This window comes from Argiope bruennichi, chromosome X1, assembly GCF_947563725.1.
Source record: "Argiope bruennichi chromosome X1, qqArgBrue1.1, whole genome shotgun sequence".
NCBI classification, from domain to species: domain Eukaryota; kingdom Metazoa; phylum Arthropoda; class Arachnida; order Araneae; family Araneidae; genus Argiope; species Argiope bruennichi.
Genome location: NC_079162.1, coordinates 18919959 through 18932259, shown reverse-complemented (window position 1 = coordinate 18932259; position 12301 = coordinate 18919959). Strand labels below are relative to the sequence as shown.

Genomic DNA, 12301 nt, shown 5'->3' with positions numbered 1-12301 from the left:
TTTAAAATTGAACACAAACACGTACACTTCTCCGGAAGTTCGTGTAACACAGAAAAGAATATGCGGTAAAATAAATCTAAATCGATATCTTTAGTTTTAAAAAATTTAATCCTGGAAGGAAAATAGTCACTGAAAAATTCCTTTAAATACTTGTCTACTTAAAGGTATTTTTCAAGGACCTTATTCTTTTCTACTCATGAATTCATAAAGACAAAACAGTTCTAATCTAATAGTGCTATTTTATAATTTAAAATAGTTTCTGTATGGTCATCACACAGAAAAATGTGGTGAAAATTAAGATGAGGTGTCACTGGATGGTCAGCAAGGTAGATATTTCACATCTTTTTACAAATAACAAAGAAATTTATAATATTTTAACTTATATCAATGAAAACCTAGCATTTTAGCATTAAAATAATTTTTATGCCAATGATTTGACCTTACATATAATCATTTTTAAGCGACTTAATCATATAAGATCATTAAACATTTAAATATTGTTAGCAAAATGTTGTTAAGTGTAGAAGAAAATATTAAATCGTTCATAGATCATGAAATTTACTAAAGAATGCAGAAATGATATTCTTTTTTTCAATTAATACACAGATCTAGCAGAAAAATGAAACCATGACAAATTTAAAATTTAACAACAAAAGAAAGTTTACGACTGCTTGGAATTTTAGTTTAATTAATTCTCTTAATTTATAAAGCAATACTTCAGAACTAGCTATTTATATGTACAGGTCACTCTAAAGGAGAATACTTTGAATTGCATACGAACGTTCTTTTTATTTGCAAAATGGTCTCTTTCAAGAATGCATGCAATTTTTCTTAGCTTATTCTACCTACCGAAATCTTTTGCACCGCACTCAATTTTTAACAGCAACATGCTGGAGCATAATATGTGACACTGAGAGCAAATGTTCGAACAAAAAAAAAGTTTTAAAAAATCTGCCACTAAAAAAGAAGAAATTTTTATAAAGTCTATTTAGAGCAGTATTTTATTTTTGTAATCTTGGAAACAATTTTTAATTCATTAAAACTTGAGCAAGAAGCTATCACTATCATGATTTTAGTGCTTTGTTAAATTTATATAATATTTATTCATGTGAAGAATAAAACAGAATTGCCAAAACCTTAAAAAAAAAAAAAAAAAAAAAAGACAAGATATAAACGAGAATGAGCTTGTTAAAGTAATCAAAACTAGTGAAAGACTTTAAATGTTTGCTAACAGATTTAGGTTCCACAGAAGAAACACTTAACCAAATTTAGAAAAACAATTTACTATAAAGTTTTGGAAATTTCACTGTTCATTTAAGAATTCTGCTAAAATTACTCATTTCTGCAGCGAGTGGAGATAGAAATTTTTCCATATCACAATTAATAAAAAATTATTTGTCAAAAAAAATGTTTAGTTGAGTTTTCAATAATTACAATTCATCAAGAAATTCTGCATTCAATAGATGTCAGTGATATCACTAAAACATTTTCATAGGGAAAAGCTAAACAGGTATCCAAGAAATATTTTAAAAATTAACCATTTGCGTATTTTCTTATATTTTTGTAACGTGTAGTGCCACTTTTGCGTTATTATTTTTATTTACTTTATAGGCTTTTACATTAGTAATTTTTAATAAAAATGTCTCAATATCTGGATATACGTACATAAATATAATTGATAATAATAATCTTGTTTGCGAGTTACTATAAAAGAAATTGCTTTTGTTATTTTTCTACAGTAATTTTTTAAAGTTTTATATTTTATATAAATATTTCTATAAATTTCAATATGAACAAAAATTACAACATTCATTTATTAAAGAATTGTTCGAATATCTCATTAATTGTATTCTCTTGTAACATTCTTAATTTCATTTTAATCATTTTTACAGGGAAGGAGAAATTATGGTAAGTTAATGAAAGACAGATGAGTGGGGTGAAACTGACATCTGTGTTAGATATAAAAATTCCTAGAGCTAGACCTGGAAAGAATCAACAAAATTCCAACAGACTGTTGTCTCTTCATCAAGAATCAAGTGTTTACTTTATGTACTCCGGTAGATTAAAAATCCCTATATTTTACTCTTGTGGCCTCTTAAATCAATGAAACACAAGAATGTTCATAATCTATCAAACAACCACTTTGATTCTAGGCACAGCCTACACTATACATGTCCTCTAAAGGCAAAAATGTGTACAACAGCTACAAATTGGATGAATGATATTTCAGGACACTGCGAAGAATACTGCATAGTGAGGATGGAAATAATATCAAATGCATGTAGCATCATGACAGATATTTGTCTGGCTAGCTATTTCCGATAATAAATTTCCGATTTCAACAGCAAGGAACTCCATCAAAGATTACCTTTCTCCGTGAAAGGTATGCATTTCATCAAATTCAAATGCAGCAACCCTACACATAAAACTCATTCTTCATACTTTATTTTCTATGGTTGCAATATATGCCAAGCTTCTGTCCGCATTTCTCCTTTCACAAAATTCTTAAGAAACATTTATTCAGTAACTTGTTCTACACAATAAGATGGGCCAATCAACTGATCAACTAAGAAGTTGTTTTTTTTTTTTTTTTTTTTTTTTTTTTTTTTTTTCTTTTTTGTAATAATCCTTATTTTTATAATTCCAAAAGGTTCATTCATTCCAGTACTTTCTATCGGAGATTTTTTTTCAAGCAGTTAAACTTCCCATGAATGCTTCTAATCCCCAGGCGTATTTTCATTTCATATAGTTATTTTATATTTCTATAAATTTTTTTCTCCATCATGTATTTTTATTCAGTATTTTTGTAGATGACATTCGAGCTTTAGTTTCTTTTCAAAATACCTACCTCCAGACAAAGTTCAATTTTTGGGTTTAGATATCGAAAACATTAGTTGTTGGGTAAAATATATAGAAAAATATTTAAGTACACAGCTTTATTCAATGTAAGTAGTCTTATTCGGACATACATACAGGTATAGGTAGCATCATTATGAATCAAATATTTTCTATGTGACAAATATTTTCTATGTTTCAAAGCATGAATGTGACAAATTTGATAAAATTTTTCATTTACATTTAACTGTTTGAAAGTGACGTGTTTAATCGACTGAATAAGCATATTTCTTTATTGATTTTTTTTTCCCTCGTTGATGCTTTCTGCAGCATAGAGAATTATATAACATCAAAACTGAGCACAAATCCAATCCTTACTCTTAAAATCTACACCATAGGTAGTCAACAAAGGTACCAAAAGAAGAAATAGATTACTGCAAAAAAGCATATAACAGGCCATAATCATAAAATACTTTCAAAATTTCAAATTGGTACAAGTTCAAATTAATGATTGGTTAGTAAACTAATAAGGTTGGAAACTGATTGTTTAAATGAGCATTATTCTATATTTAAGTTATGCAGAAACTTTGAGCATAGGTCTTGTGAATCAGATAACACCCATTAGCTGATTGCCATTCTTGAAATTTCTACAACATTTATCATGCAAGAGCAGGTTCAGTGAGTACCAAGCCCACAAAAGTGGAAGATCTTCAGCAGAATCTTTAGTCCAAAACTGCCATTTTGAAATCTCAGAATTCAGCACATTCATAACTGGAGGAGTTATAGCATGGTTTTTATAATTGTATTATTTTCAAATTTTACTTTCCAGTAAATTTTTTTTTATATACACTTACAATAAATAATGAATTTGCTTTATTTCATTAATAGTTTTAAAACAGGAAAACGCCATATATTATCAAAATATGAGACAAATAATAATGAGAAGCCTATGTAATTCAAAAATGTATTTCTTAAATTTAGAAACAATTATATATACTAAAAATTATATATCTCGACAATAATATGTTACATCGATATTAGAAATCAGTTCAAATTTATAGAAAACTTTTAAAAAATTAGATTTTTAAGAAAGGACAATATTTGGCTAAGACCAGATGAACTAAAACAGGTAAAAGAAAGTAAACAGCTCTAAACAGAAAATATCTGTAAATGGTTAGCAATAGTTGGTTATTTTATGGTTACTTCATCAGCAACTGACAAACATTTTCATCTAAAAGAAATTGTAATAATTAAAAAATATAAATTGCTACATACTAACCAATTCAATTTGCATAGTTTCTTTCTTTTGGGGTTTTTTAGAACGCAAAATCTTTCCAGCTTCAAGTTCTTGACAAAGATACACTGAAAATTAAATAGATTTAATTTTTTTTTTTTTTTCTAATTTACTACAAATGTTTTTAATTTTTTCCAACCTCCTAAGAACTGTGTTATTAGGAAAGTAGTATACAGATAATAAAACAGGGCTTCTATAAATTTTTCTCTCTTAAATAATCGTTAAATATATTGATTGTAAAATACAGTGGTGGCCAAAATTGTAGACACTGACACTTTTGAAAATTTTTGTTTTCTAAATTTGTATGCTTACAGAAAATATAACGTTTCACAAAATGCAAACACTTGCATCTCATTTTAAAGAGAATTTAATGCTGATTTCAATAAGAAAAGCAAAATTCAAATATTTGCAATACAAAAGAGTTGAGCGGCAATAATTATCGATATACATTAGAATGCTGATGATTGCAGAGAGTTACCAGTACTTACTAAGGCAGCCTTTATTTTTTTTATTATAGGCTTCACATTGATGTTTCATTGAGCTGACGAGAGTCTCAAGCTTTTCCTTCGTTATTGCATGAAGCTGGGGAAACAATTATAACCTCAATTAATTATCTTTTATTTGATGAACGCTTCATATGTACAAGAGTTTTCGAATGGTGCCATAAGTTCTCAATAGTTTTGAAGTCAGGATTATTTCCTGGCCATGATAACAATTCAATATTTTTTGTACTAAACCACTCGTCCGATATTTTTGCTGTGTGGCAAGAAGCTGAATCCTGCTGAAAAATAAATGATGCGTTGTAGAGAAAGAGATCACTGATGGAAAGTGTAAGGTTTGGCTCTAGAGTAGTGCCAATATATTTTCTTGCATTTAATGCCCCATTGATAACATGAAGGAGAGCAATACCGTCTGTTGACATGCATAACCATATCATAACACTAACCGAGTTCTTCATAGTTGCCTGAATGCAGTCGGGATGCAGCTCTTCGTCTATGCTATGTCTTACATATTTTCGCCATCACTACCGAATAACAATATCTTTGTTTTATCACTCCGTATAACTTGTACCACTGATCATCTGTCCATTTAATGCGTTCCTTTGCCCACTGTAATCTTTTTATACGCTGCTGTAAATTGAGATAAGGATTTTTTCTTTGAATTTCACCTAATAGTCCAACATATAATTACCTTCTCCTGATTGTTCTTGAACGGGCATAAATGCCAGCATCATTCAACTGACTTCTGATGCCCGCTGATGACATTCTTCTATCTTGGAGACAGTCTTTTTATTTTTCTATCATCAACAGATGTGGTGCACCTTTCTCAGCCATTTCCTGCTTTGTTTTTTATTGAATTTGTCTCCTGATATCGTAAACAAAACTTTCGGATTCCAGATATATACCTGTCTGGCAATTTCAGCATAGGAAAGACCACACTCATGTAACACAATAATCTTAGTTCTCTTTCTAGGTGTTCAATCTATTCTTTTATTTGATGTCATAGCTTCTTGAATAAATATTACAAATATTTACAAAGATTCCAACTATATATTAAAAAGTTTAACAATATTCCTAACGCAATTTGATTATATAAAAGACAGTCTTCCTTCTACAGATAAAAGCATAATAAGACTTGTTCCAAGTTTAAACATGATGTCAGCTTCTGCTAGCGGTTATTAACATTTGATTTATTCCCAGAACAAGAACAATGATTTGTCAGGAAAGTTAGAAATTACAATCCACTGTCTTTGTTATTCAGATTAAAGTCAGAATAATTTGTATTGCAAATATTAGAATTTTGCTTTTTTTTTTAAATTTAAATCAGCATTAAATTCTCTTTAAAATGATATGTAGAAGTTTGCTATTTGCGAAATGTAACATTTTCTATAAGCATACAAACATAACGATTTTCAAAAGTGTCCACAATTTTGGCCACCACTGTAAGTTTAAAATAATAAAAAAATAAGTTAATTAATCGTTAATAACACATGGGAACAGTAATTTCGTTGCCTTAAATCTGTCATTTGTTTTGCAAAAATAAAAATCGTTTCAAAAGTAATTTCAATTTGAGCGAATATCATTCATGTGCTAGTTAAAATGGAATATGGTTTTAAGGAATGGAAAAAACAAAGAAAGAATGCAAAAATTTATCATTATTCGAAATAGCGTATTAAAAGAAGGTATATATTTATCCACAGGAAAAAAAATATATATATTTATCATCTAGAATTTAGCAAAACAAAATTTGTATATTAAGGGGGGGGGGGTATTGTTTCTCAAGCTCTTTAACTGTAAATCACATAAAATTAAAGACTCGGGTGAAATAAAACACAAATCATTTTTATTATCATGATACAAATCATTTAGTGATTACTTATGAAAAAAAAAAAACACTACTTTTTTTTTTATTTATTCATTTTTGCCAATTCAAGTATTTGGGCATCAATTTCTGCAACTTCTACAGAGATTTCAGCCATCAGTTTCATGAAGCTAATGAACCTAATCCGTAACAAATAAGGTATTACATTTCTGTACAGCCTAACCGACCGTTTTTAGCTATTTCACGAAACATTATTTAAATATATCATTGAATGAATTAAAGAACGATTGTGATGGAACAAGTTTTAATGCCCATAAAAATTCAGCTTTAAACGATTGTTCTTGGAACTAAAAAGATCGAAATCGGTTTATTTTCCTATATTAAATGTGACGTTTTCGGGTTTGACGTGTCATTTTTTACTGCATTCCTTTTAGATATTAAATCAATGAAGACTCTTTTTGAACTGGCACACAGTTTTGTATATATATTTGGAACTAGCCGCCTTTGGCCCCCAGCCGGTTCGCCAATCTTAATGCTCGTTAAAATTTTAATAATTAAATATTTTATGTAACTCCTATTTTAATAGTTTCTTTATGAAAATATTTTAAAACTTCAAATTTTGATAGTCATATAATTCAGTCATAATATTATAAAGGCCTTCAGCCATAACGTAATATGTATATCTCTAATTCTCTGTTAGCTCCCGTAGAATTTAAATTTATGCTTTAAATTAAAGTGGAAATGATTAAACTGCAATTAATATAATAATATTTTTTACTGAAACAAAGCATTTTTTTATAATATTATTACTAAAACAGAGTCACTGAGCATTTAAACTTTATGGCACTAAAGAACTAACAAAATTTTTTTCGGGTTCATCATGAGCAGATCGATTAATTAACAATGTTTAATTTTAAATGCATCAAACAAGAAAATAAATAGAATAGTTTAAAATAATAGGTCGAAAACAGGTTAAAAAAATTACTTAAAAAAACGATGTAATTAAAACTATAAGCATATACAAAAAATATATAACTAACATAAATAAAATTTAATTAAAAAAGCACACAACTAACCTAAAAATAATTTAAATCAAGTCCGAATGCGTTGAAAATAGTTGTCAACAATCAGAACAGAATGCGCATACGTGAATTTTCAATGCCAATTATAGTAACGCAAATGAGTGAATTTTCTAAGCCAGTTGAGGTAACACTATGCGGATTAGAAATCTAATTTCCTTTATTCTGTTTTATTTCAATTGAAAATTATTTCCTAATGAATCTGAATGATCGATTAATTAACAATGTTTAATTTTAAATGCATCAAACATTAAGAAAATTAACAGAATCTTTTGAAATAATCGGTCGAAAACATGTTAAGCCTAATCTCATTAGCGTGGGAAAATACTGAAGCTTTGCTCATTTGTCGGTGGGGAAATGAAGATTTTTTTTGGCGGGAAAGTTAGTTTTTAATAATTAAAATTCTAATTAAACATTAAAAAAAGGGAACTCGGGTGCACATTCCCGACCTCCAAGGTACCAAATTTGGTAGCTGTAAGTCAAACGGTCTGACCTGCAGAGCGTCAACACACACATTGAGCTTTATTATAGATGACTAGTAAGTGCCCGTTTTTCCATATTAGGTTTATTATCGTCTTACAAAGTCAACAGCACGCAATAAATAGATTTTGTAGAACTTCTCGAATTCATTGAGCAAAATCAGGAATTACTCTTTTGTCCGTCCAATTAAATACGGATTTTGAGCAACTCATTGTTTAAAAAAATTATTTCTCATTTACTTTGAAAAAGCTCACATTTTCTCAAATAATGAACAAAGCATTCGATAAATTCAAGTACGGAAGATTCATTCTGCACCGCGCTGCTTTTGCAGAATGAATGTTCCCGCCAGAGAAACTTATTCTATTCTTTTACGCAGTTACAGACGTCTCGGGCATGCTCATTAACTGCAATTTGGGAATCTCATGGAAAAAGAACTGTTTAGCAAATCAAAACTGGACTGATCTATACAGAAATAAATGGGAAAGAGTAGGAAAGAAGCGAGTTACCGCATTACACAATCGTGAATGGTATTGTTTAGATTTTGGAAGCTATGATTACGATCTTTTATTCTTGCAATCTTTAGAGACCGGCATTTCCTTTTTTGATGGGAATTAAAATAATTAAGAAGCTTAAATTTCCCGCTTTTTATGAAAATTTTCAAATTCCCTTGCATATTCCCGGTTTTTTTAGAGGATTTTCATACTTCCTGTTCTCCCAGTGGCTTGACAATTATTATTATTATTATTGACACTTCAAAAGCATCCGTAAAGCGAGTCTATTTGTTAAAATCAATTACTACTTCATTCATGATGAAATATTTACAGTAAAAACTATGGGGGAAATTCCGATTCTTTTTCATAGAGAAATATTCAGGAAAATTTTGCTCACATTGGACTTAAGCACGAATCTCCATTAAGGTGAAAGCACCGAAATAGAAAATTTTGATGTTTGAGCAAAAGAAATAAAACGAAATATATATTTTTTCATTATTTACAAGAAATATTTATTTTATTTTTAAAATTAATATTTTACCGATTGAGAGAGAATAAAAATAACTTTATTCTCTATGCGCTTTATTTCAGCAAGTCTTTATCAGTATATTCTACGTCTAGCAACACTCCTGATTATTCATAAATAGACATGAAATGATACACCACTTTATTATACACTTAGCATACAAATATATATGTGCATTTCAATTACTGATAAACTGATAAATGTAAACAAGTTTTCGTCCCTGCTTCACCGGCAATTTTGGTGTTTTATACAAATGCGTTTTGATTGCGAAAGATTTCATTATATAAAGACAAATATACAAGACGTTACTTTTCACGTTGTAAACGTGAAAAGCATATTTCGAAACATCACTTTAAATTCTTTGACGAATTCTAAATCCTTCTTTGACTTTCACTACTGTAGCACTTTTCTAAGATATTAATCATTACGTAATTATAAAATGTAATAATATATCTAAATGTAATTTACTAAAAACAACACAATTATTCTTAAAAGTTTGAGAGTAAAAACAGGCATTCGTTGCAAAAAAAAAGTTTTGCATTCGTTGTCAAAAATTTGAAATAACTTTCAAAAGAATACAAGAACAGCTCTTTAATGAATAAAAAATTCAAATTTATTGTTTTCCAGTTTAATTTGACAGGCCTTTGCACTTAATTATTTTTTTAAAAGCGTTTTTATACTGACAAAAAAGCAGTAAATCAATATTAATACTTTGCAAATGATTAAAATTAGTTGAAAATCTTCGTTTTCACAAGTGTAGGGAATAAATGCAAGACATTTTGCATTCAAAACATTAATACGAAATGCGTTATCTAATAATGTTTTCTTGCCTGAAAGCTTTTATATTCCATTTGTGATCAAACACAATATTATAATATTTACAATTACAACAAATTAATCTCGTGAAATTTGGGACTTTTGTGAAAAATACTGAGCATATAAAAAAAATCTTTTAAGCACAAACGGCCTTTTTCTTCTTAGGGCATATGGAGTTCATTACACTATAATTATGAACAGAACAGAAATAATTTGGTCAGTATGTTTGCAAAATTAAATAGTTAAATTATACAAAATATTTATGAGGAAATAAAATCCCCGTTTTTCAGTAATTTCTTATTTTTTATACGTGACCTTAAATGAATTAATAAAAATTTTGGCTATCCACAAGGATAGAAACTATCCTCCACATATAAAAGTAGCGACTGTTAATAAAATATTATGACAATGGAAAGCTTTTTTTTTTTACTTGTATTTCGCATTTTTTTGCTTTTTTGCAGCTGTCGAATTATATATAACAACAACGGAGAAAACGTTATTTGTGTGAAAGAAAGCATAATCAGTAGCATTAAAATACCATCAACATTTTAAAATGTGTGAATACGCCCTAAGTGCATCGCTTTAGTGGGAATACAGAAAACTTAATATAATGAAAAAACTACTCATAGGAATGAACCTGAAATTTACATGTCCACATAAAATGGCCTTATCCTTCGACTTATGCCTAAATCTAAATGTGTTACCATGAAAAAAAAAAAATTTAATTTTGATTTTTCGTATATTAAAAATCACTTTTTAATGGTAAATACGTGTACAAAACGTATAAATATTTTATAGCAAAAGCAATTTAGATTAAAACTATTTTTTTAAAATATAAATAAAAGTTCAAAAGTGAATTTTAATATCAGTAAGCCAAACTCTTGCTAACACATAATTATGAAATGAATGGACGTAGTCTAATCAAATTTGGGTTCCAGGAACAACTTTTGATGTAGTTTGAAAATTTAATGAAAAAAATGGGTGTTGCCATTGGAAATTTTGAAGCTTGTTCTTATTTCAATACATAGATAGACTCTTATGAAATTTTTAATTCAAAATTCTTTCAGTGTACAATCATTTCATGTGTTGCCTTTTTTATGATTGAACAATGAACAATGCCAAAATAAAGATGAGTAGTTCGTCCCCCCCCCTCTGCAATTGTACCACTATGACCGTTATATCTTGGTGGAATCGCTCATCAGTAACTTCCAGATTTTCCGGCTATTCAGAAAGATTGATATGTAAAAGTGCAATTTAATACTCATGTTGCAACCAAACAGTTTGTAGCCCTCCAGAATTTCTATGTAATTTTGTGGTCATTTGTTTCTAAGAAAGTGTTTGGTAATATTTTTGAACGCTAACCAAGCATTTTTTTTTTCGAGTTCTGTTATTGTTCCGATGAAATTTTCATCGTTAATGCGCTGTCGAATCTGTGGACCATAAATTACTCCGGCTCTTATCTTTTCAAATGAGAAATCAAAAAATGATGCAATGTGATACTTGAAGCTACCTTCTTCAAATGGCAAAACTTTAACAAATTACTTCATCAGACCCAGTTTTATAAACAGAGATGGAAATATAATGTTCTTTCTGAGGACAAGTGGCTGATGTAAAATGTTTGGACAACCAGGTCAGGTCGGATCTTGGCGGCCAATTCGACTGCACCCAATGCTTTTCACGAGCTACCCACATACTCAAAAAACAGGGATACTAGGAACACCCGTGTTGCTTGCCAAGAAGGAAGCAGACCATTTTAAGGTCAACACAAATGATTTATTAGTGCATGTGATAGTGCGACAAATCAATGCTTCTTTTTAAGTCCTCATATTTTTTGCACAAACAAAACTGAATGGCCTATTGGGAAATAAATTTCCATTGTGGAAGAGGTCTCCTTCAAAGTCAACTTTTAGCTAGCTCTATTTAGTTGTATTATAGGCTGAGACTTCCAACGCTGCCATTAAATTATGTACGTTTTGGCAATACACAAATCGATCATTATTCAGAAAATATTGCAGGAACGCACTTTCTCTGTTTTTGTTTCTTTCTTCTTATATACTGAAGTTTTCACTATCGAAAAGTAACAATTAACTGAGTGATCTGTGGGGTCTCGCTGAATCATAAATATACAATGAAAATTTATGGCGTGTTCTCTTTGTCCACATCCATAAACTTTTGACATTCTGCTTTGCACATTTCGTGGAAGGCCCATGATTTATCTTGTTCACCAATTTTCACTTTCAATCAGGCAGAATAGGCTTGCCCGACAAATATACTGATGCAAGCACTCTGAGAACGGTAAGGCTGCTAGTATGTAACAAAAACGAATCGGGGTTATTTAAGCACTTACAACACGAACTAGCAGAGGAAGACATAAGGAAAGGTTTCGATTCATACATAAATTTTAAGAAATAAATACTGCTAACCATGTATACAAACAAGATCTCGGACTCAACATCGG

The 12301-nt window shown here is 29.5% G+C and overlaps 1 protein-coding gene across 1 annotated transcript in view; it reads right to left on the bottom strand.

Annotated features, from left to right (window-relative positions):
- Positions 1-12301, bottom strand: part of LOC129959056 (protein FAM98A-like) — a 53904-nt gene that overhangs the window by 23962 nt on the left and 17641 nt on the right. The window contains exon 5 of the mRNA XM_056071851.1: positions 4115-4197. Coding sequence (XP_055927826.1) covers positions 4115-4197 — 83 coding nt within the window. The remainder of the gene's footprint in view (positions 1-4114; positions 4198-12301) is intronic.